The 26352-nt window shown below is 36.7% G+C and overlaps 1 protein-coding gene across 5 annotated transcripts in view; it reads left to right on the top strand.

The window, feature by feature from the left end:
• PDE1A (phosphodiesterase 1A) overlaps positions 1–26352 on the top strand; it is a 157562-nt gene that overhangs the window by 99390 nt on the left and 31820 nt on the right. For all 5 annotated transcript variants that reach the window (XM_064515040.1, XM_064515043.1, XM_064515041.1 and 2 more), the window contains exons 3-10: positions 9615–9797; positions 10238–10304; positions 11228–11344; positions 12763–12903; positions 16593–16693; positions 19271–19396; positions 25301–25402; positions 25522–25642. In XM_064515040.1, the coding sequence (XP_064371110.1) occupies positions 9615–9797; positions 10238–10304; positions 11228–11344; positions 12763–12903; positions 16593–16693; positions 19271–19396; positions 25301–25402; positions 25522–25642 (958 nt within the window). The remainder of the gene's footprint in view (positions 1–9614; positions 9798–10237; positions 10305–11227; positions 11345–12762; positions 12904–16592; positions 16694–19270; positions 19397–25300; positions 25403–25521; positions 25643–26352) is intronic.

Below are 26352 nucleotides of genomic sequence, written 5' to 3'. Positions count from 1 at the left end.
CTGTCTGATCCCGTGTTGCTCTACAGTATAACTTTTTATCTCAAAATAAGATAACATTTTGTAAAAACTGTGTTTAACTATAAACATACTAATACCCATATATGCTATTTCCAGAAATACATCCAGTTGGGTTGGGGAGAAGGCGGAGAAATAATACAACAGACTCCTTAGAAACTAGCTGGACAGTAGGGACAGCCTTACGAAATACGAAACTATGAAAAATTGTTACGGAGAGTGTTTGTCAATATTCCATATAAAAAAAAGCCTGAAACTTTCACAGGATGCCTTTGTAAGGTTCTGAGCTGATGAAAAGGCAGAACGCACAGATAAATCAGATGTGCGGAAGAGCCGCTTTCCTATAAGCTTAATCTGTTGTCCCATTTAAAATTTCCTACATTAATTAATAAACTTTAGCAAAAGGTACTTTTTAGGACTGCTGCATCTCTCAATACTGAATAATTGTAAGCTGCATTAAACACTTCCTTGAAAGAATACTAGTGCCTTGATGGCTGAAGCAGAGGTTCGTTGTCCACTGAAAATATTCAGAAAAGCTTTTGCAGTTCGGCCCCCTCAGCAGATCTCTGTGGAAAACGTTCCAGCTTCATCAATAGGTGTTATGAATAATGCCAACAAATCTTGCAGAATTTTCTCAGTGGTTACTTGACGCTTGGGTCAAGGCAGTGGAAGAATATCTTTAAGGTCAAATGGGAAATAAACGCAGCCGGGTATCTGTGTGACTACAGCTGTGCTGTTCTGTGTAAATGCAGCTCTTTGCTCCTTCTAAGTGAGAGGGAAAGATGGCTAACGGAGCCATGTTGGCTCCAAATGGAGGTTTCAAGATTTGAAAAAAGGAAACAATCAAAACAAAATAAAACAAAAAGATTACGCTTTCAGTGGAGAACATTTTTAAATTGTTCTGGATAAAATCCAAGTATTTTATTCCAATTATGATCTTATTTTACATTTAATATGCTGTAATTTTTTAGAAAATAGACAATTTCAGAAAGTTATACTTGATTTCAGAAAGTTATATATGCCTTATCTAAAAATGACTGTGCCATTTCAATTCCATACATATATTTACTTTGTTTTAGACTATATAATGCCTTTTTATAAGGCTTCAACCTCTTGAGAACTTTTGACTTAGAATAAACTTTGTTTTAGTAATGTAGATCCATTCTATGTAACCAGCAGATGCTTTAAGTATCTTTTATTCAACAAGAGAAAATAGCAAATACAAGTTATTGTTACGTTCTTGAAGCAGAAAGGAAAACTCATTAAAGCTAAGTGGTTATAACAATACATGTCATTTGTTTGCATGAGAGCTCTGGAAATACTGAAGGTATTTCAATGGTATTATAATGTCTTACACAATCCTTCTTGAGAAAAAGCTGTGATTAAAAAATATATACATTCTGCTACGTGTAAAGTTAGTAAAAAAAGAGGTCATTAAACACAAACTTTGTGAGTGCTGTTACACTAATCACCTTGGGCCATATTGAATCTCCAGTGCACTACTCGAGTACTGCACCAAGTATTTCTGCTGCCTCCAGATTTAAAGCCGGGACAAGCATATCTTCAAATTAAGGACAAAAGGGAAATTGCAATCGCGTCACTTGCAAGAGATAGAGTTGCCTCGTTTCATCTCACCAAATGTCAGCACACCTCAGCACTATTTGTGATAGAAGCGAGCGCACGTGTGTCTTTGTTGCAGGAAAAGGGAAATTGGTAAATGTTTAACTAGATCCCGGTGCTCACCAAGAGTCTTTGTTGTAGCATAGCAGCAGCCCAGCAACTAAATGCAAATGTCCCCTGTTTCCACAAGGTGAGGAACAATCAGTGTAACCTGTCCTTGGGCAATTTCCCTGGCAGCATTGAATACAAAATTTTGGTTACGTTTGTGAATGGGGAAAAGGAGTGTGGTCAGAGTTCCCTGATGTTCTCCAGATTCCCAGTGCTGTAACAGCATCTGAGTCCGCATCAGCTGCTCCGCCTGAGAGGAGTAATTAATAGCTCCAAAAATAATTAGCTAGGATACTTACATTTGGACCATGTACCCACTTTTGCTTTCTTATGGCCATCCATTTAGGTTTAGCAGCTTCTCTATATTTTGAATGAGACTCAGTGAAGGCTCCCTCTTTTACGTATTTTATTTGATTTTCACCAGCTGTACTTTACTATAGATGTGGCAAGGTTCTGAGCTAGCACTAAAGCAGCATGGAGCTGCTGTTGCTTCGTGTCTAACAGTAGGAGTGTGTTGCTTGACATTACAGGGCCGTTTGCGTTTTTCAGCATGCTGGATACAAAATCTAGTTGACTTTGTGAATCATGTGATTTCCCTGATTGCAGGGCTCTGGTTATGGAAGCAGATGTGCTAATTTGGACACTGTTATCCATTCAGAGGTTATCAGTAAGGAAGTTTACACCAGCAAATCTCTTTGCAGGTGCAAGAGTTGACAGAGTGAAAACGTATTTCATCAAAGAAATTTAGACATTTGTTCAAATTCTTAAAAGCACATATTCTCAATTTCTCCACATGCAGACAGATTAATTCATTCATTTATACATGAAGAAAAATGTGCATTTCCTTCACAGAATAGTGGGGCATTCGGTCAATGTAATGTATTTTGATAATTTATTTTGTAGGAACTAGACAAATTTCTCACTCAAAATTAATTTTTTTTTCCTAATCTAAGACTATCCAAAGAAAAAAGCAGTTTAAGGTTTATACAGTTAGAATGGGATGCCCAGTTTGGTATTTATTTGCCAAAAATGCAGACCATATACTTCCTCTTTGAGGTGACTTAATGGAGGAGAGATCAGAAGTGACAATTATTTAAGCTTGAAGTTAAATCACTTCTGTGAAAGCTGCTATTAAGAAGGAGATTATTGTGTTGAAATTAATTCATTATGTTTCACCCTTACAAAACCTTAGAGTATGTCTTAAATCTTTTGTAATAAGCCAAAAGTTTTTCTGAGAGGGAAGATTACAACAGCATCAAGGATTCAAAACAAAACAAAACAAACAAACAAAATCCCTGAAAATCTATTACATTCTGACAAAAAATTTTCAGTTTATTTCAATTAAGATACTTAATAAATGGCCTGCATCCATTTTCAGAAGTTATTGCATTCTTCTATCTAAAAGTTATTGGTAATAATTTATTTGAGTTCATGCCCTGGGATAGTCCTGTCCTGCAGAGCTTCCAGAATACCATATTAAAACAGTTGAATAAAAAAATACATAATTTGCAGCTATACTCTTGAAAAATGGTAATTCTTAATCATACGTGCACTGACCTCAGTCTAAGCTCGTTGAGGGTCTTTGATATATAGCTCTGTATTTCTGAATAGAAAAGGTAGTTGAAAGGCAGTGCCTATAGAGAAGTGAATGTTTTCAGGAATGATATCCCTTGTTCCATTACTTACTCACTGCCATAGTAACTGTATTTCATCCACAGTCTATGTCATTTCTTGTAATTAATTGGTAGTTCTTAATATGAGGACAAATCTTCTGAGAATGTTTTGCTAAATTTTAAGAGGACAATGTATTGGTAAATTCGTTGTTTGCTTTAGAAAGACCTATATCTACTGAAAATGCACCTCAATCATTTTTGCAATTTATTTTCTGTGGAACTCAAGAGAATCTTTCAGTGGAAATAAATGGAATTTGTAGTGGACTAGAGAGGGTGTAAATATGGATTGAATATATTGATCCATGCTCCTTTAGGAAGATAATGAGACAGTAAAACACAAATAGTAGATAAAAATGTAAATTGGCCATTTGGACTATAAATTCTTTACCTTCAGCATTCTAGACCTAGAAAAGGACTATAATCAATTCACTCCTAAGGGGCTGATTATTAGCTTAATTGACTAAATAGGTAAAGAGCTAATACTCCTTCCCCTAGCCTTCCCTGAGCCCCATAATTCATGGTGTTACATTCTTTGAAATCTTTCACTATCTCTATTAGGAAGCATGACTGATCAGCACTGAAGGATTTTTTCCCCCTTAACAATTACCTAATTTTAATTTTTTTCCATTTTCTTTTCTTTTCTTTCTTCTCCTCCGTAGTACATCTGATATATTCCTAAGGGAAAAGAAATGTACTTCTGCCTAGTCCATTACTATATTTAAAATTCTGATTTAAAAGAAAAGAGAGCTAGAAATTATCACAACTTGCATTTTGAAAAACTATTCTTGGAGAAAAGCAAAGTACTATGACAAGAAGATCAGGTTATCAGTTATTCTGACTACAGCATTGATTGCTAAGCTGAAGTGCCTTGGACTGTGTCTTACATATTGCCACTCCTGTCAATGGGAGTTCCACTCATGGAACAAGTAGAATTAAACAATGCTGGCCTCCCCTTTTCCTTCCCACACGTCTCTTCCACATGTTGCCTCTATTTAATAGGCCAATGCTATATGGGCAAAATAAGCGTATATACCCCTGAAATTCTGACTTTGTGTTGGTAAAAAAAAGTAATTTCTGTTGGTGCTTTTTTGCTTGTTTGTTAGCATTAAATAATGTGCCCGGGTATAGTAACTTATATTTAACTCCACTAGGATGTTGAAGTTCAGGCCTCCCAGTTGAATGGGGTTTGTCTTGGTGCAGTTTCATTCTAAGCCTAACTTTAGAGAACAATTATGTAGCTTTAAAGTAGAAAGTAAAATGCTGACCATTTTCTTCCGTTTGGTTGTTTTTGAAGGTGAGGCTATGGGTTTTGTAGTTACTCCCCTCTGAATATTTTCTAAACCAGTTCTATCCTTGTGTTTGACAGCTATGGTCACTTATTTTCTTCAGGAATTTATCCCATGGCATTTGTGATCCTATGTAAACATTTATATTGCAAAATGTTGCAGAAAGACTGTATAACATTTGGCAGCAAGTTCCATGGTTTAACCCTGGTTCTTTTTGGTTTGACCCTGTCTTCTGATATTACTTGACTTTTCCACCTTGTTTTAATTTAAACGCTTCCTGAATAATCAGCTGTAATAATAATTTACCTATTCACCTGTGATTCACAAAGTGGCTAGTTCAGCACATCTAAATAACAGCCTTTTCAGCTGATCCATGTGCAGAAGTTATAAACTTACTTACCATTTATCTGGGCAATGGTAACTTGCACTGGACAAAAACCAAACACCAGTAACTTCCTACTGATTTTACTGAAGCATGTCAAAGTTGTCCGTTCTAAGCAGATGTAAATTGAAATAGCAGTAACGTAATTCCTCAGGAATAAAAGTGTTCTTTAATATTAATCTTCTGGCCATTCCTTTTTTCCAATGATCGCAGTGGTGTTGCGGTGTAGAATGTATTCAGAGCGGTGACGCTTTACAGCGGTCAGTGCTGTCGCCAGTGTGACCTCATAGTTCCTGTGCTCCCGGACTGGGCTGCTGCTTCTGCCAAGTTCTGAGCAACGGGAGTAGTGGGGAGAAGGACGCGCGTCGGGAAGGGAGAGCGGCGCTTTGTTCGATGGAGTTAATGTGGTGACTTGCATCAGTAGAATAGGGGTCAGCAAACAAGCTGCAAAATGGTTCAAGACAAAAAGGACAAGATTGCCGTCAAAACAAATAGTGGCCCATCAAAATCAAAAACTGATACTCATAGGGTGAGAAGGAAAATTTCAGCTGCCATACTGTAAGTACGGTTAGTACTTCTGGTTGATGTGTACCTGTTAGGATAGTATTTCTGCTGAAGAGTTCTTTGTGTTACATTCAGGTTTATATATATATATATATATGTATATATATATATATGCATTTTGTAAATAATAAGTAAAATTAGTGATGAAAACAATACAATGTTTTTATGCCTCAGGGTATAAATTCACTTCATCTAAGTTATTTTACAGAAGTATTTTCATAATTGTAAATAAAAGGCGAACAAGTAGACAGATGCATTTTGCTGAATACAGAGGAGTTTATATATATAACACGTACACACACATGCACAGAAACAGAAAGATAATTGAAATATTTTTAATCTAGGTATAAGTAGATAAATAAAATATCCAAGAGTAGCATCACGAAATAAGACTTGATAATATCTTGCTTTTTTGAAACAATTTGTGGCAATTAAGCATGGTTTACGTAGTGCAATATATAGCCTAATTTATTTCCCTTTCTGAGTAGAATTACCATCAAATTATAGATCCATCTAACTATCCAGCTGTTTAGATCCATATATGAGCCTTGTCACTATAATTACTGAATAATGGCAGTCATCAGTGAGTTTATTCAAAGGCCATTTCTAGCAGTGCATATACCATGAGTAATTTCCCGTAATAGGAATCCTGTTTCTCCAAAAGGTTAGGAAAGTGTATAAAATAGTCACCAGATGAATAACTAGCCTACATTTTCTCTCTTTACATGTTCTTTCAGTTAGGCTTTTGAAAGAAACTATTTCTTTAGGAGAAGTTATTAAGGTTTTATGTTGAAGGTCCTGATCAAGGGATCTGTAACAGCTTATACTTGTAAATGATCATACTTAAAGTGTAATTCTCTGTTACAATTGCATTCCTAGTTATTTGAGTAGGAACTGGAGACACTTAAACTCTCTCTCTCACATAAACATTATTTGGATATTGGAGAGGGGTGGTCTTATGGAAATTCCTGTAGTGCGAAGCTCGGAGCAGGAAACTGAACAAAGAAAAGAATTTGGTTAAATAAACACCTTTTTAAAATTCTGTTTTCCTCCTTCTGTTTTCATGAAGAGATTCCATTAACTGTCATATACAGACTGAAGAGTCTCCCTACTTTAGAGAAGAATAATTAAAAAGATTAGAGAAAATGCAGTGTACCTTGCTAGCTTTAATTCATACTCCAGCAGCTTGGGTGCCTATAATCTCCTCCTCCCTCATTTTGTAATGAACACTTCTTTATAATCCAGTTTCTTATACAACTTTGGTGCTAACCAATATTAGCAGTCAGTAGTACACTAAGTCATCTTCACAGGTTCAAACCTCCCTTGAAATATTTTCAGTTTGGGGGAAACTGCTTTTTTTTGTTTAAAAAAACAGGCAATGCAGACCTTGCACGCTCCTGGCATTATTACCTTCTGTAATTTGCCAGAAACCCTGTTTTCCCCAGTCATTCAGCTCCTCCAGAATGATTTTCTTGTTGACCTCTCAAACTCCTGCTCTAAAATGTCAACAATTATTGTCCCACTCACATGCCATTCTGCATTAAAGCTCAAGAAAAATGTAGTGACTCTGTATCCTTAGACATTGTACTCAGATTACTGTGCTTGTATCTGCAGAGCTCAAAACCTGGTCCCAAATGCAGATCAGCATGAGGCTGTAGCAGATTTTCTTCTCTGCGCTGCACAGGTGATGTGGACTATCCCTGGTGCATGCTCAGAGGCAGCCTGATGCCCATGCTGCTTCTTTCGCTGGAATGATTTCCTCTCACTTTTAAAACTGTTCAAACTTTTACTAAAATGTGTTTGAGGGATTATAAGGTTTATTCTTGATTATACAACAATTACATCATTTACCAAATATTGCTCAGAAATAAAAACAAAGTGATCTCCCCAAGGATGTTTTATAACAATGTTAGACTAGTAGGGATTTAAGTGAATTATAACATAGTTTTAAAACTGGGGAATAAAATCAATTTATGGCCTTTGACCTATGGCTAGTCTCAGCCTTAGTTCAACTTTGCAAGATGTTTGCCAGAATCCTTGCCACAAATTGTGCTCCTCCAGAGTAAATTACTGACTTCTGGCCTCTGTCCCACCGCCTGAAAAATCTTGTAATTCTTGTCCATTCTGCTCTTCTTGCACTCTGCATTAAAGAGCCTTAGTAGTCTGATAATCTTATGTCCCTGCTGTTCTTTCAGGAAACGGTGTTGTTGTTGGAGGCGTTTTATGGACTTTTTCTCTTTTGACAAAACTCCAGTTGACAAATCTCACACAATATCCTGCCAGCCAGATGAGCTGCTGAAACTGAGAACAGGCACAGATATACTTTAATAACTGTTCACAAATAATCTGAATGGCAATGCTGGCATCATGCTTCCTACTAGGCATCTTCCTGTAATCTCTCAGAGTGTATTAGATTCACGTGGGGATTCCTTTGCACTATAATGTATTCAGGCTTTTTTTCATCATCCGTGTCTCTACTCACTTCTTCTGTATGCCAGAGAAGACCTGGATTAGTCAAGGTTTTGGAAATGGTGACAGAGGGAAGCAAAGAAAGAGAAAGGTGTGAAAGAGGTGATGAATAAATATAAGGAGTAAGTGCACAAGTAGTGGGAGGAATTAACAGAGTTGTGCTAGGAGAAGACAGAAAAGACAGCAGAGATGACAGCATGAAAATGGAAGGGAAAGAGATAATTTTTTTCCCTCCCATACACCCATCTGCAAATGCTGTGAACCCAATTCCCATCAAATATATTTCCCAGGAATCCTGTTCACTCAGGAGAATAGACCCATGATTTCAACTTGACAACCAGATTGCCTGATAACGAAATCACACACAAAAATACTCTTTGTCCATCACTGCTTTGTGTCCAGTTAAAGCAGTTTGGAAAGACCTCACTAGGGAAATGGATCTATGTAATCAAATAATGTCTGCAATTGAATTGGTACCACTTTTATTTGAAATATTTTAAAATAGTGGCTTTATGTATGTTGAGTTCATCCTAACTCTGGGGTTCCTTGCATAATTACATGAAGTTTCTTATCTGAATATATAAGAGATTTAGTTCTAGGAAAAATCCAGTAGGTTGGGTGATATGGGCAAATAATAGCTAGAAATGAATTGTGTGTTTACATCTGGTAGGCTTTTAAAAATGCAGAGAATAGTTAGTTACATGTTTCTTCTAAATAAACTGATCTCCAATGCAATTTTGTTGAAGTTTCTTTTTAATAGTTTTTGTATTTTCAAAAAGTATACATAACTTTTCTGTTTTTTTGAACAATTAAGAACTTTGAAAGTTAGAGCTGTAATTCTATCTTGTATAGTATCTTTACTGTTATGATTTTGTTACCCTTCCTTTAATAGGATTTAGAGATCTCTACACAGAAGGAATTCATTCTCATTGATACTTTCATTGCACTGGAATAATTTGCTGCACATGTATGATGGGTATTAACTGAAACACATTCATTATAAAATTTTTATATAATATTATTTATTTTGTATGTAAGTATCAAAACATTTTTCATGCCATTTTGGAAGACAGATCAGATGAACCACTGGTGCTCTTAGTTATAGTGGCAACCCCTCTTCCTATAGACACTCATGTCAGTCACTAAGCTTTTGACCCTTCCTCAAGATTTTCTAACTCACTGATTACACTTCAATCCTCCAAAGCTGTGACAACTTTGTAGAAAGCTCATCAAACTCTGTCAGCCTTTGCTTGAATATCTTGTGTTTGAATGTTTTTTAGCTTCTGGAATGTGAGCAGGGGGAGAAAAGGCGGATGTCCACCATGCTTAGCTTTCTGGAGGCCTCATATGTCTATCAGAGAAAACATTTAGTGATACACTGAGTTAGTTCTACAGACTATCTTTACTTCTATTAAAATTAAATTGTTAGCTGTCCACACTCAAGTCTGCCATCTTCTTAATTATCTTTTACTTTTCTTTTTCTTTTTCCTTTTGTAGAAGGCTTTTGGACACTGAGGATGAACTCTCTGACATCCAGTCGGATTCAGTCCCACTGGAAGTGCGGGACTGGTTAGCTTCTACATTCACAAGGAAAATGGGAATGGTGAAGAGGAGACCTGAGGAAAAACCCAAATTCCGAAGCATTGTACATGCTGTACAGGCGGGAATTTTTGTAGAAAGGTGAGAGCTGTGGTTTTCTTATTACAGCAAGTAGTGCATTTAACCGCAGCATCTCTTTGCTGAAGATGCCTTTAGTGGTGAGATGAGCCTGAAGCAAATCTTTGAGACAGGATTTAGATTTCAATTTCTACAGTTTCTCTTCTCTACATTTGAATGAAATCTTCTGGATTTTGGTAAATTCTGAGGGCAAACTTTATAACTGGGAAAATCCTACAAGAAAATGTACCAAATACTGCAATAACATTAAAAAAAAAAAAAAAAAGCCAGCAGAAGGGCTTTTCTTATGAAGTTCATAAAAAGACTTAGGTCATCTTTGGGATCAGACCTTAAATAGCTTAATATTATTTCACAAGCTGTGAAACATGGATTAAAAAAAGTGAAATTGTTCCAATAATTTTGAAAAAAAATGCTATTACTTAATATTTTATTCATTCTTTTAGGATGTACCGAAGAACTTCTAACATGGTTGGTTTGGCTTACCCAGCAGAAGTGATAGTAACATTTAAGGTGAAATAAGTTTAATCATTGTGGAATTTGAATGTATATATACTCCTGTTTAATGACTTTTAGGGTGAAATGAGTGTATTTTGCTGCCGAACATACCCTAGTCATCTTTAATAGTGCAGAACTAAACACAAGAGAGAAATGCAATGGTTAAAAATTCACAAATAGCATCTGATTCTGTTTATTGTTTCACTGTTTAGTTATGATTTCATTTAGATGATATTAGAGCAATAGGATGAAATTTGTATAGAAATTTTTATTAAAATGTGAGAGTCATGGTTTTATCAGCTCCCACTGGTATGGTAATCAGTGTCTCGGAGAGCAGCATTTGTTTCCTTTTTAGGAAAGAAAAAGGAGAAGTAGTATTGGGATAGAGCTAACAAAAGAAGCTGAAGCTTATGGAACAAGTATAATATTTGCTGTAAATTTAAGGCATCATTATAGTTCACCCAAAAGGCAATCTCCTAGAATAGTAAAGTTCCTCTGGCTAGAGTATGCAATTAAAAAGCGATATTTCTTGAGAAAGAAGGTAGTCACCTTTTCCTCTAAAAGTCAGACATTGATGCATTATTCACAAGTTGTTATGCAGTTAATGAGATTGGATGATAGCCTATTTAAAGGATGAGTATTCACATTAGCTCCATGAGGTTCGGCAGAAACTTTGTGCACAGAAAGTTTAGTTTGAAAGATTAAGGCCTTAGATTCTAAGTGCACAAAGTTGCATAGCTCATGTTGCAAATATTTTCTTCATAACTAGCACAACTATTTTCATCATTTCTATTGAAATAGTCATAAATATTACCTACAGTAAGAGTTTGAGAGACTTGGATGATAAACAAACAAGGAAGCAAAACAACCCCAAAAGCTGGAAATCTACTTAAACATATGAAAACTTTATGTTCTTTTCCTCTTTCCCTCATCTACAGGATGTTGATAAATGGTCTTTTGATGTATTTGCCCTAAATGAAGCAAGTGGAGAGCACAGTCTGAAATTTATGATGTATGAGCTGTTTACCCGATACGACCTTTTGAGCCGTTTCAAGGTCAGAAACTAGCCACAGATAAAAATATGTATGCAAAAATAAGTATGTCAAATTTAAAATATTAGAAAGCCATAATATGTTTGAAATGATATTTTATTGTGCAATGAAGTGCAGAATTTCAAAGAACATGGCAAATCAAACATTGTAATATGCCAACAGTTCCACCAACTGAAACTCCACTCAGAGCAATGCAAATGTTTCTGCAACCCAAGAGACTGAAAGCTGTATAGACCCATGTCAAGTTAGTTTGGGATGGGAGGTTGCTAGTGAGCAGCTAAACGCTGTAAGCATTAGACAAGAGACAGCTTATGTATACAGCCCACTTTCTCAGCAGTACTGAATCAGTGTCTCATCTTCAAGGAAGAAAGTTGTACTTCCTTCCTAATAAGGCAGAAAGCTGTAGTTAGTCCTAAATACTTTTTTCAGGATCAAACTAGGTTACAGTTTGTTGCCCTGAACTTTGCAAGGGTTTCAGTTGAACCTTCCTCTCCTGAGCAGCTTTGGTGATATATGCAGGGAAGGCTGCTTTTCAGTGATGGGTGCAGGGTGTCACAATACAATATGTAGTATTTATAACCTATTTTGAAAGGCTAGGATAAAAAATTGGATCCAAGTGCCAAATTTATCATTATAATAGCACTGAATGAAAGTTTCATCATAGTGTGAAAACCTCTCTGCTGCAAAACTTGATGCCCCTTTTGAAGAGCCTCAGGCAGCCTGAGTAATTTGACTTTACCTGAAAACTCGACCTCAGCTTTTCCCATGAATGCTATGATTGCTTGAAGCCAGAATCACATCAGGGCTATGTTAACAGTATGGTCAGAAAGTATGTAATGTCACTGGCTCAGTGGGCTTAAGCCCATTCTCAGTCTCACTGTTTACCTTTCAGGGCCTTTGAATAAAGAAAAACACATCTTAAGAAAAGTGTAATTTAATTATGTGGAAAAAATGTTGGGTCTAGATAGTGCCTTTACTTCGTATGTTGGCTGGAGGAAGGGAAGGTAGACTATCAGGGTCAAGGAAACCTTGGTTCAGGAAGGTAAAGGCAACAAAGAAAAGTAAATAACCCTATTGTTAGACTCCTGTCTGTTATACCTTTATGATAAAAGAAATCTGTACGTTCCTGGTATAGACAGAAAGGAGCTTCTTAAAAACTTTTTGGATTATAGCTCTGCAGTCTCCTGTATGCTAACCACGTGCTGTGCATAGTATATGTAGAGGGGCATAGCATCTACAAGAATTAATGGAGGATTCCTTGATGCAAATTATATTGTAGACCTTTGCATTTTAAATTGCTCTGTCGTTACTCTGTTGTAACTAAGTTCTACAGTGTATTAATTTGTGTTTTATCTATTGCATGATTAACTTTGCAGCTGTTGCTGGAAAAAAAACTTTATTCTAATTTTTGCTTCCCCCAGATCCCTGTTCCCAATCTTATTTCATTTGCCGAAGCTCTTGAGGTTGGTTACAGCAAATACAAAAATCCATACCACAATTTGATCCATGCAGCTGATGTTACTCAAACTGTGCATTACATCCTGATTCACACTGGTATCATGGTAAGAAATATTGCGAAGTTCAGTCAACTTCTTTTCTCAGATTCTCTGCTCTTTTGGGTAAATATGTATATGTGTCCCTTCTTATGCTTTCCTGAAAATTATTCAAATGGGGATTCTGATCAAACTAGCATTCAGGCTCTGAACTTTACATCATCTTAACAGTTCCTCCAGCTTAAAATACTCCCAATGCTGAGGAAAAAGGGGGAAAAAAATCCTCCCTAAATCCTTTTTGCTTTTCGTTCTCTGGGCTTGGGATTATGTATCATACTAAAAGCAATACATATGCAGGAGTGGGCAGGCGAGAATTTTTCCCTTCCACATCGGTGCCTGGGAGGTGTGATCAGGCAAGGAAACTTAGTATCTGCTGAGGGCTTGGCCCTTGAAAGACGTACTGAAGCAGTGCAGGCTTACGCAAGCACTCTGCAGCTGCTTGTTCTTCAGGATGATAACCTCCTTAGGGCTGCCCTTGCACAGTGCCCTTGCCTGTAGTAGACAGGAGATTGCAGTGGCTTTGCACTTTTGCAATATCTAAACATCTTTGAAACTGAACTGAATCTGTTGAAAGATCTTTACCCTAAACAATTTGATTTAATTCCAGCAATGGAAGTCTCCTTACTTACTCTCAGTCTACTTAGACAAAAATTAAACCTGACTCCAAGAAAATGGATGATTCTGCCAATGACCCTTTGAAGAGTTTTGTCTTCAACTATGAATGCACTTTAAAAAGAAAAAAAAAAAAAAAAAGACAGCGTCTGATTTGTATTTGTGGAGCCGTGAAACAATTTCATAGCACTTTTGGAGAGAAAAATTTTTGAAATCAGTGTTCTTTGAAAGAAGCCCTAGTGATTCCACAGCTTGCAAATTATTTCTGTCCCAAATGTCATGTGTAGTTTGAGATCTTATCAGTATAGTGCACAAATGTTCTATTTGTCTTTTGGGGATTTTTTTCCCTTCATGTAGTTAACTTCAGCCTTACAGAACCTTACTCCGTAACAATTTGAAGTTGGGTTCTCAAGCTAATTGTTTTCAGATTATGTCTGTTGTAACACCTCTTCTAACTCCATTATATCTTCTAACAAATACGTGGAATGAGTCACTTACCTTTGATGCAATTCTATATCGAATGCCTCTGAGAGTTTTGCAGATTGACATGTGATTTGGAGTTCTTGTGCTTTCATTGTATCTTAAGGAGCTGATATTCACTCCCCAACCTTGGAAAGCAGTGCTGTCTGTCTTGTTCACTTCTGAAAGATGTGCTGAAGCAAATGTTTCAAAAAGCTGGGTTTTAGAAAGTCCTTTTTACAATATCTGTTAGTGAAGTCATACATTCTGCATCTTTTATAGGTGCTGGGAAAACAGCCATTTTTCAACATTTGCCAAAATGTTTAGCTGGTCAGAGCTTATGCTTCCCTATAAGCTTATAGAGAAGACTTCAGTGAAGAATAACTCACATATTCATATTCATATCCATAGCTCATTTAAAGACATAAAATTATCATTATGTTTTTCAAAAGGTATTGGCTGTCCATCTGAAAAAAAGGAAGATCCAGCCATCTCAGATTGATATGTGTTAGAAAGTTAAATATCATACAGCAGACAATCTCTTAACCTCCCCACCACCATGTGATTAAACCGCAGATGATACAAATGCATTTATGAAGTGTGCAACTTGGTAAAGATTTAAGAATCCAAGTCCCAGGGAACACATCTTGTTAAGAACTTTTGAGTCATCGATCATCTTCCCACCATCTCTTTTTCCCCTCCCACATACCTGTATTGCTCAAATTAAGGGAAAAAATGTCTTCCCTGTTAATAAGTGTATTGTGAGACTCCATTTCTTATTCATTTTTTACTCTACCATTGTTTAAAAGAATAGTTCCAACGAGAGCTCATGAAAAGTTGAAATATGATCTTTTTACTTAGAAACAATTTACAATACTCCAAAACACCTCTGAATAGAGGAGATCTTTTCCAATAGGCATTACACCTGAATAGCATAATATTTTCCACCTAGAAAGTAAGTTCCAGCCGTTTGGAGCCTACCAGATCTCCAAATACCAGAGGCTGCTTTTCCCCCTCCCTTCAAAAAAAAATGCCTTCTCTTTCTCAAAGAGCTGTCTCCTGCTTCTTTAGAAAGCCTTTAGCTAAAGTTGTTCTCTGATTCACTGATTTGAATACTGAACTGAATTTTGATTGTACAGCTACAGTATCTACAATACTTGCTCTCATATAGTACCATACGAAGATTCTCTGTAGCCGATAGATATCATCTGTAAGGAACTCTCTTCTAATTATAGATGGATTGTCTAGCAACTCTTTTGGTTGCTAAAAAAGCTGATTTTTGAAAAGGCAGCTTAAAGAAAATGTTTATGTTTAGTTTTAGTTACTGGTAATTTCTGGATTTCTATTCCATTGGTATGCTGAAAACATTGTGAAAGTCAGTACTAGTTCATGGCCTGGTTTCTTATGACACACAATACTATGAAGGTCATCGTTTCTATTTTTGGAACTGCTTACAGTACTTTCTCATTCCTCAGTTGTGCCCTTTTTAAATCTATATAGCTTCACCAACCAGCCAGTACTTTTTGTTCCTCAGCAGTCTTATTTTGTCTCTTAATGACCTATTTTATTGTTCTCACACTACTTATGAATCTTGACTGGTTTCTTCTTCTTTGAAAAGATTGTACTGCTTATGGGAGCTTATACATCTTGTATGACATCACCCACACAGCATTCATTTACATGTATGCGCATATATGGGTGCATAAGGATGAAGATCATTTTTAGATCCTTTAGTGTAGAAATTTACTTTACACTTAAAAAATCTGAAATATATATGGAAATGCTTGATTGGCATTTGATGAAATCAGTCCTATGACTGTGGGGGTTAATTATTATATGATTTTTCTACCCCCATTCTTAGATGGAGTAAATTTTCTCCTAAAAGTTGATTTATCATTCAGGAAAACAGAAGAGTAAAACAACAAAGGTGATTTTACAAACAGAGCAACAGAACAGCATCAGTTAGGAAGAGGTATAAAATTGCATAAAACTCTAGGTGATTATTATTTTGTATAGAAGATGAGCTGTCCTATCTTTTGTTCTGTATAACTGTATACTACCTTTAAGCACTATATTTTTGCCTTACAGTGCAGAGTATGGTATAAGTTAGTACAGAAAAGCCTCCCATTGGTCTGATTTTAATACTGTAATACCGGTAAAATATACTTAATGCTGATGCTGTACCTAATAAAGTATTGTGAACTACCTATTTTGTTCACTAAAAGACAAATTAAAAGTGTAAAACTTTGTATCAAGTTTTTAGATGAATTTACCATAATTTGTCAAGTGCCGTTTATTGGCTAGCGGATTATATACTTCCTACTCAAAACTGCTCCAAAGTATATCACACAATTTTCTTGATAACTTCTTATATTTTTGTACAGTCAATATTTACTTTGCTAGTGATCATAAGGGCTTTAACTTTGTCTTAGAGAAATCATAATAGCTACAAACAGTTATTTTACTATATAATATTTAAGTTTTATGGATATATTTTGTCAGCTGCAGTAGGAAAAGATTAAGGCTTATTTAAGTCAAAGGTAATGCAAAACATTTTCAGTACTGTAGTTTTTACTCCAATAGGCTCTTATAGAAAATGGGACTAAGATTTGTTTTTCATTTACTAGCACTGGCTCACAGAACTGGAAATTTTGGCAATGATCTTTGCAGCTGCAGTCCATGATTATGAACATACTGGGACCACAAACAATTTTCATATTCAGACAAGGTAAGTAAAGTGGTCCCCAGGGTATCATATCTGAAGTTTGTTGTTCATTTGTCTGAAATGTTTCATACTTCTTACTAATACGGCCAGGAAATAGCTAGATAGTTCTTGATTTTATGAATTGATTCCTTGACCTCTATAAAGTCAATGGGATCTCTGTAAAGTTGGAAAAGTAAGGAAAAAACTCCATAGTATTTGAAATGAAATCTTTATATTTAGGAGCTGATATCTCAGAACACTGTTGTAAAAGAATGCCCACCATGCTGAAAATTTTGAAGTACTTTACCTGTCTTTTGCCCCTTTATTTGCTGTCTTAAATGCTGATACTTTTGATTAAGAATTTTCTTTCATGGTGTCCCCAGAAAAATACTTCACTTTCAGCAATGTATCTACACTCATTTAAGGTGCTACGTACATTTTGTTTCAGTGTATTAAACCGCAGGGTCCTAGCACACAGGGAGAGACCTTCAAGTAGGTTTTTAAAATTCCTTGCCAAGAATCCTCTCCTAGTACGGTTTTCTGAACATCCACAGTGGTTATGAGCTAATCCTCTAGAAAGAAATCCAGTTTGAAAGTCAAGCTAACTATATTCTCATTCAGGCAGAGCCTGTCATCTTAGCCTCTGGTCCAGGACGGTAACATATACGTCTCCACTAAAGTATTTTCAGCTCATCAAAGGAAAATCACTGACCAATCCTTTAGTGGATGATAGGTTGTGTGCCTGATACTTAACCCAGTATGACACGTTGTTCTCTCCCACGTGGCTATACTTTGTTCTTTGTATCCTCAGCTGAAGATTCAGCTCTTTTTCAGCAATTCTCAGCAAAGCACTGGCATGTTCTAACGAAACAGCTCTAAGCTAGGGTGTAAATCATTATGGATCTCCAAGACTCCTTGGCATAAAAATGAATAGAAGCATCCTGCCACTTACCTAGACAGATAAAGTGCCCAAGGGCTGCATTTAAATTAAACCCATGACACTCTTGTGCATTGGGATATGCCCTTCAACAGTGAACAAATTCTAGATCCACAGCTGAAATAAAGGCATAATCCTCTTCTTCAGCATAGTCTGGATAAAAATAAACTTCAGTTTCTAGTTCCAAGTTTATATTACTTTTCTATTTTTGTCCTTAATATTTTGCTCTGAAGTATTGCAAAAGTGGAAAATGAATTAAGCTGTTAAACTTTGACTTTTACATGTACATACTTGCCAACAGGTATTTGTTTTGTGATGCAGCTCATTCTTCCCTCCTAGTGGAATTTGACCCTAACATGATATCCCTGTGCCATGCTTCCAGCATCTTTTGCCTCAGAAAAGCAAATGAAATAGCCCTCATAGTCATGTCAAATCTCAGCAGTGATTAAAACCAGCCATGATTAGCTATGCGGGTCAAAGTGCGCCTAAGCGATTGGCAGATCACAGATTTTCCCATGATGTTACTAAGATTATTGACATAAACATACTAATTATTTCAGTAGGATATGCTTTATTCCTCTAAGTAAACTTTCCAATCCAGTTTTAATTTTTTAGATTCCTTGGCACTATACCATGCCTGTGAGTGATTACAGTGAATATTTGCTATTGCTCACCAGACCAAGGGGTTTGATTTTTAGCTCATTAACGTCTTTGTAAGCTGAGCTGCTAAATCATCACACCTGTCTTCTAGCACACAATTGTCAGTCGCCTCCGGTCCAAATGGAAGTACTCAGGAACAGTTTTAGCAGAGCAGGGAGCTAGCAGGGAGGGGAAACCTGAGGTTGCTTAGCAAGTCAGATCACAGGGAGAAATAAATTCCCTGAGACTTCTTGAAGTTTGAGGCTATGTGTTTTAAATCCATACTGTATCAAATTGTGTGAGAATCTTTATGTAACTCCAGTGATTGTAGGCTCGTCTCTGTCTAATTAATTGTGAGTGAAAGGATACTGTCATGGCTTAACATAAATTTGCCATTACTAACAAACTGGTATTAACTTTGTGGTAAGGTTCTGGCTTTATAAAGCAATTTAATGTAATCCTTTGTTATGAGGCTCAAGGTTTAGCTTATTTTCTGACAAAACATGGCATCCATTTAAAGCATATGAAATAAAAGGTCTCCTGGCATTTTAATACATACAGCTCTTTCTCAGATTATGAGCCACATGAGCCAAAGCAGATCTCAGAATAGAGGCACAAGCGTCTTTATAACCCATGCTATTTGGGGCACTCCCTCTGTTGGTGAATGTGTTGCATTTTAAGTGGTTGTATTGTCAAAGAATACTTTTGAGTAGCTTAATTTTAACATTTCTGTTGTTGTACAATCCTATCTACTATCAAGGAGCTCAAGGCTTTCCTCATAGAACATTCTCACAGTTATATTATAAAAATAAAATGTTACACATTTAGAAATATGGCTTTCCTCCAAACAATACATACGGTGGCAATGATGATGATAAATTTTCATGGTTTTAGGGTGGAAACTTTATCTGTTCTGTAGGAACAAATAAACATACTTGGATATATAATCAAGAGTACACATTCCTAATTGGTCCAGTGCCATCGTGAATATTCTATTGCAAACTGTGCTTTTTTTTTGAAACTAGGTCAGATGTTGCAATATTGTACAATGATCGTTCTGTTCTTGAAAATCATCATGTGAGTGCTGCTTATAGACTCATGCAAGAAGAAGAGATGAACATCCTGGCAAATTTAACCAAAGATGACTGGAGGTAAGACCTGCTGTAACATTCAAGCGTAATTCCATTACGTAAAAATAATAAAAAACTCCTGTCCTGTGGGGTCTATTTTAAGAGTTCAAATTACAAGGAAAAACTTGCACTGGAGGGAGTTATGGATATTCAGAGCTTCGGGAAAGCTGCCGTAGTGTAAAGAAGTGCTTTATGGGAGACTCCATACCGTTTTCTAAGTGAGGTGTGTGTTGATGAGCCGCAATGTTGGACTGTGCGGCCAGTGTCTCAGGTGAGATAGCTCTTCGGTGAAACCTCTTGACTTAGGTTATCTTTGTCTAACAGTAGGTTAAAACCTCAGTGCAAAGTCTCACTGTACTGCCGGCTTGGCCACTACTGCCTCTGGGATTTCTGCTGTGTGGCATAGCACAGCATAGCTGCATCTTGGCTAAACATTAAAAAGTGAATTATCAAGTAAAGGCTCAGCTACAGTAAAGAAATATCCTGTTTTCCTTTTTATTTTTTAATGTAATTCTTAAAGAAAATTTTACCAGCCAAAAGAATCAGGATCATAACTGACATGTCACAAATATCAAGATCTAGAAGATCAAAGTGAACAAGTGTTAGAGCTATGGCTTTCTCCATTGTTAAGAAAGGTATGTTATTATCTTTCTATAACACAGATCAGTATATATAACACTTAAATTATAAGACTTCTGTGTGTTTCTGTGAATATAGCTATCATTCAGAGACCCCTAAAATAACTTTTAAATAACTGGACTGTAAAGCCAGATAAAATATTCTGCTTCCAGGAAAATCTGCCACTGTCAATGATGCCACTACAAATAAACCTATAGTCTGCTTTGTTGTATTTTTCACAAAACTATATATTTATGAAGGAATATGTGAATATGAGAGCAAATTTTGGCCTGGTGTATTTTTAAAGGTGAAAGACTTATTTACGTGGTAGACTTACATTACATTTTACTATTTTACATGATCAGATAATCCCTAAATAAAAGTCTCACTGAATGCATGACTGCTGACCCTTTTGGCTTTCCATTCAGTATTTTTCTGTAGTTGTTCCAAAATACTTAATATCAAAGTATTTTTTTATTTAACGTAATGTGAGAGAGGAATCATACACTTTTCCCATCTTCTCAGAGGATAATCATTTGCATCTAGTTATCATGAAGTTCTAATTATAAATTTAGTTCTGGAGAACAATCTCTGGAAATAGATTGTAAACTTGAGCAAGAGTTCTCTTACACGGTCAGATTTTCATTGCCAGCGTGAGTCACTGTTGTTCTGTTGGGAATTCCTTTGGGGCTGATAGAGTAGTTTGGTCTCTGTGACCCTTTTCCTAGCCACTGACTATGAAGAAAGTGTTCGGTGCCGCTAGACAGCCATCAGAGACTGGTACTTTTTTTTTTTTTTTTTTTTTTTTGTCTTTGAAAACCTTCATTGTATACAGGTAAAAATTTTCAAATCTTCAGACTTGTTACAGTGAGTTTATTTATTGTAGTGGCGTAGCTTCATGCATTGTCCTACCAGAGAATGCTTCCAGATAGAAAGGGGAAGAACTTCTGATACAGTTGAATTTCAGTTCAGGACTGAATAAAGATGGCTTAAAGACACTTACGTGCTTCCACAGTCTTGGATCCTTAGTCACTGAAGACCACCATAAATCAATGTGGTTTGGGAACTCCCTGCAGTAACATGAGTTGCTCCAGCTGACAGAAACGTAGCTGCCAGTTAGCACAGTGCACCCCAGTCATTCCCTTTTGCTATGTCCCTGGGGGGAAAGAGTTATAAAATGGAAATTCCTGTGAAAGAAAAGATTTCCCAATGGAAAGAGGAGCATGCGGTTTCTGGATGTATGATGTTTATGGCACATAGCTGTGGTGGACTGCAACAGAATAGAGAGAGGCATGTTATAGACTATTTGCATATTTCCAAAATACTCTTCTCTGCACAAAGCACTTGGTCTTCCTACAGTTCTGGACCCTTTGTTCTCACTTCTTCTGGTGCATTTTTTTCTCTTTGGTTTTTGGACTGACCATGAACTAACATGTTTTTTCAGGAGTTGTTCAATCCAGATGTGTTTGTACTTGCTTTTCAGTCTCCTCTCACTGTAATCCAGCCTGGGTTTCCTGGAGCAATTTATTTTAGCTTTGTGCATTTTGTTTGTATAAAGTGGTTGCACAGGTGCCATCCACTCATGCATCCTTGCAGCCTGTTTAAAGTCAGTGGGATTCGGGAACCAGAGAAAGTAGAATTTCTGGACCTCTTTGTGGGGCTGTTCAATGCAATCTAGAAGAGGCATATGAGACCTGATTAATAAGCTCAAGCAGCTAAGCTAGGACACTCAGTGCCATGTTTAGTCACTTCGCTAGGCGCTTACAGCATGGACTTTCAGACAAAGCTGTAACTTCTAAAGTGACAGTCTGAGAATCTGCACAACCTGTGGAACTGTGGTATGTTACCTAATTTAGAGGTTCAGCCTTAGAAATCATGGCCCCTTGGTATTCATTTGTAATATTCAAAAATATTCCTCTTACCCTGTCATCGGATGCAATTGTTCATCAGTGCAATGACAGATATATTAGCCACTTGAAAGAAGCTTTTCAATTTTCAAATTATTACTAGAGTGAACTTTTTGGATCTTTATTGAAATTCATGCTATTAGACTAACAGTTTTGAAGTTTGCACTGAAGCAAATTGGCAGTAAATTTAAATGATAATTTGTTCAACTTTTTAATGTACCTCCTGGCGCTGATTAATTTCTTAACTACTGTCAGATCTGTTTTCTTGAATTGGAATGATTATATATTTTTTTAATTTAATACCCCTGCCTATTTAAACTGTGGTTCTGCTAATTATTTCAGCAGCATAAAGGAAAGTGAATGAGAATGCTTTATAGTATTACATTTTCCTTTCTACGTGTTAGTGTTAAGAACATAAATGCGCTAATAAACTGTCAAGTTCAATTAAGTTTAAAACATAGGGTTTGGGCCTGAGCAGGGAAATGCTGCCAGCATTCTGATGAGGACGTCCTTTGTGGATAACACATGTGACATTCATAGTCATTTCTCACTCTTCACTCTAAAAAAAAAAAATTCCAATTTTCCACATTCACCTTTTTTCTCTCCCTGAGCTCCCCAAATAACAAAACAGGGATTCCTTTTTCTCCCCCTTTGTCCTTTGATTTACCAGGCCTCTGCTGTGCGGTATGCCAACAATTACAGGTGGACAGGCATTACTGAGACCTCCAACCATTCCACTCGTAGGGCATACATTGATATATTGCCAGATTATATAAAAAGAGTAACGAAACAATATGCATTATATCAAGCCTAAGCTGGTTCTCTTTCACTCCTTCACTTGGGAATCTTCTGTCTGGGGAAGGTAGGACTGCCGTAGCTTGCAAGAAGGTTCTTAGGTCTTCAGCTCCCAACTTGCTTCTGCTCAACTTGCCCTGTTCCTGGGCTCTTGCTTCCATTAGCATTAGCATCCAGATTACTAAATATCTGTCATGGATTAATCCAGGCCAAACTGCTTTCAGGTTATTGGTTAACTACTTTCTTGAGAAATTCATGTGCTGCTCCTTTTCTGTTGTTTATCACAGTATCATTCATGTCATTTTTTCCCATCATCTTGCACACAACTATTGTTTACAGTGTCCTACCCATAGGACATATAGATACGGGAAAGCTAAGAAAAAAAGAGGACACAGGACATGACTGCTCACTTATGGAGCGTGTGTGCACAAAATCAATATTGTTTCAACTATATTTGGACCCAAAGAAATTGCTATGTGGTGTACATGAATGCTGTTATATTTTTCATCACAGAACTAAAGATTGCAACAACCACATATTGTTTTGCCTGGCTAGGATTAACAGGGCTGACTATATTATCCTGTGGACTAATTAATGAAATGGGCAGTGATTTCTCTCCAGGAGCTGTCTATAAGACCAACTGAAGTAGCCTTTGATCCTGAGGTTCAGAGGGTCTTTTCCCCCCAGAAATGGTTTGGGAATGGTTTGAGTCTGAAAGGGTGCAATGATGGTAGTCTGAGCTTTCTTTTCTCTAGTAAAGCTCCTGTTTCCCTGTCAGTTCTGGACTTTCCATCTCTCTGTGGCTAATAGGAGGGCAGGCGTGGGGCCCGAAATCTTCCCAAGTGTGGGAAGAGAACAGTGCTACATCCCTCCTGAGGGGATGGAGGTCAGAATTTGGGTTTGTCACCCGCCGTGGCAATGTAAATATACTACAGGCAGAATTTGCTTCTGTGTTTTGTGTAGTAGGAGTGGGCTTATTTCTGATTACTCTTAAAAGAAAGTTCAGACATATAAAGTTCCTAGGAAAGTGTCCTGTAGAAAAGAGAGTGGTAATTATTTTCAGTTTTAAAAATAACAGGATTTAACAATGCAGAGCCCTCGGTTTTTATGCGGTGTCTAGCTGTTCTTTATTTTTATTTTTAATGGGTTTGGCTATGTTTGAAAAGTACAGTTTCAAAGCAATGTGGAGGAGGAACAGTTGGGATGCAAATTAATTAGTGTCTTATTATGAGGTCAGATAAGGTAAGGCATTTTCTAAGCACAAGTTGCTATGGCTGCATATTATTATTTGAGTAAAAGTGAGAGGGCTGAGTCTTTATCCTGTTACATCAAAGCAAATCAGGAATAAATACACAAAAATCAATGAGGGATATCAACTTAAATATGCAATTAATTTGGCTCACAAGCAGTCTCGATAGTTTTTATAAAAAACAACCATAACCTCCCTAAAGAAAACTGCAAGTTACTTCTTTAAAACATATTTATTTGAAAAAGTGCTTTGTTAAGTAAATCAAAGATAGGGATAAAATATGAAATATCGGTGAGAAATCCTAAAGCAGGTTTCTACTGTTGTATTTGATTCTTTGACTAATAGTAAACCAGCATTATCAGTTCTTTGCCACATTGTACCAGGTCTCGGTATTCTAAGAAGACCATCCTTAAGACTGGAGGTGTACTCCAGAAGATATGCTACATAAAGAAAGATTTAATGTAGTTGATTTCTCCCCACCCCCAATACCTAGAAGCAACCATCTTTTGCATGTAAATCCCTTTGGGCCATGTAAAAAGCAGGTTAATAAAGAGCTGATGGACTCCTGCATAGTCTAAAAACAATCCTTCTACCTCAAGGAAAGTGTATATTCCAAATCAGTAATTACTGATGACAAAAATAATGTACTTTCATATACCATGATAATTAATAAACTTTCTCACATGATTGATAATTTACTATTTTCATATTAATTTAATAGAAAGATGATGGAGAAGCATCGTCTCTGACCACAATATTAAGATACAGATAAACTGTGAAGCCTGAACTTGTTCTGACTCATGTAATAGGCATTAAGGAGTTCTTGAGGTGAAGGGAGTATGACATGATGTTCATAATATTGGCATAATGTTCACAGCATTTCCAGTGTAACACTTCTTGCCCTTCTAAGTGTCTCCACAGGCTTCTTACTAGGTTTAGTGTTGGGCCTGTTCTGCACTAGGATGAGAACAGTAGTACAAGACATTAGTATGTCCTCTCCTGTGGTGGTGGGGCCAAAGGCAACTGTTTTTTTTTTTTGTTACTCTAATGCTGGGGGAAAAAAGGAAAGAATTATAATGGGTGATAGAACTGCATGTAATTTTAGTTTATATGCTAGAAAAGAGGAATTACGAAACAGCATGACTTTGAAATAATAATTGCAGCATGGGTTTTTTTTTGCTTCCACAGAATCCCTTTAGGATACAACATTCAAGTTGTTAATAATTTATTTAAAAGCTTTTTAAAATGTAATAGAAAACGTGGGTTGTTATAAATTAACAAGTGCTGCTTAAACAAATGTTCCATACATAGAATAAATGAATTGTAATAAGTCATTTTGCTTTTAATTATTCTTAGGGAGTTGCGTAGCTTGGTCATTGAGATGGTTTTGTCTACAGATATGTCGGGTCATTTTCAGCAAATTAAAACGATGCGACATACTCTACAGCAGACAGAGGGGTAGGTTATTTTCCATTCTGCTCTTTATCTATAGTCTTTAAATGAGCTCATGTTCAAGTAAAGACGTTAACTAGTTGCTTTTGTTCTAAGATAATTGGAGCATGTCCTTGATTTGACAGGATAGACAAAGCCAAAGCCATGTCTTTGATTCTACATGCAGCAGATATAAGCCATCCAGCAAAATCCTGGAAACTGCACTACCGGTGGACCATGGCCCTGATGGAAGAATTTTTTCGACAGGTGCCGTTTTAAAAATCTTTCAGTAAATCTAGTTGAAGAAACAATGGTTACACACTAAAATCTTCTATAGCATTACCAGCAAGGGTGCATTTCGTTGTGATTGACTAACATAGTCAGTAGTACATGTTTCTTACTCTTAATATTGCTAACATGAATTCAACTTTTATGCGAGTGAATAAGATGAAAATGTTATTGCTCCATATCTATTTCAGGTGATACCAGGATTCTAAGTGTCGTAGGTTTTTTTTTTCTTTCAATAATATTATAACTTGTCAAGCTGTTTTCATTCTGTAGACAGAGATTTATATATGCTTTCAGTTAAAAAGAAACACAGATAGGGTAGGATGAGGGACTTGGAAGTAGGAAGAATTTGCGTTCAGCAAAGGCAAAAGTTTTGTCTTCATCTTACATTTCAGAAAACCCTCCTATTTCTTTTCCTTGCCATTGTTGTCATGCACATGACACGCATTTATGACGGTTTTGCTGTCATAAAGGTTAATCCAAAGCCCCCAGAGGTCACTGGGGATCATGCTGTTGGCAGTGTGGCCATATATCCTGAAACAAAAATGAAGACACACCCCTGTGAAAGGCTTTTCATGGCTGGAGGATGCTGAGTTCAAAGAGAAGGCCCATGGGCAGCCAGTGCTGGTGCGACCGCTGCCACTGCTGCCTCAGCTGGGCAGGTGCCGGGAGGCATCTGTGTGGCAGCG

The sequence above is a fragment of the Dromaius novaehollandiae genome, chromosome 7, assembly GCF_036370855.1.
Source record: "Dromaius novaehollandiae isolate bDroNov1 chromosome 7, bDroNov1.hap1, whole genome shotgun sequence".
Lineage (NCBI taxonomy): Eukaryota > Metazoa > Chordata > Aves > Casuariiformes > Dromaiidae > Dromaius > Dromaius novaehollandiae.
This window is presented reverse-complemented; position numbering and strand designations above follow the sequence as displayed.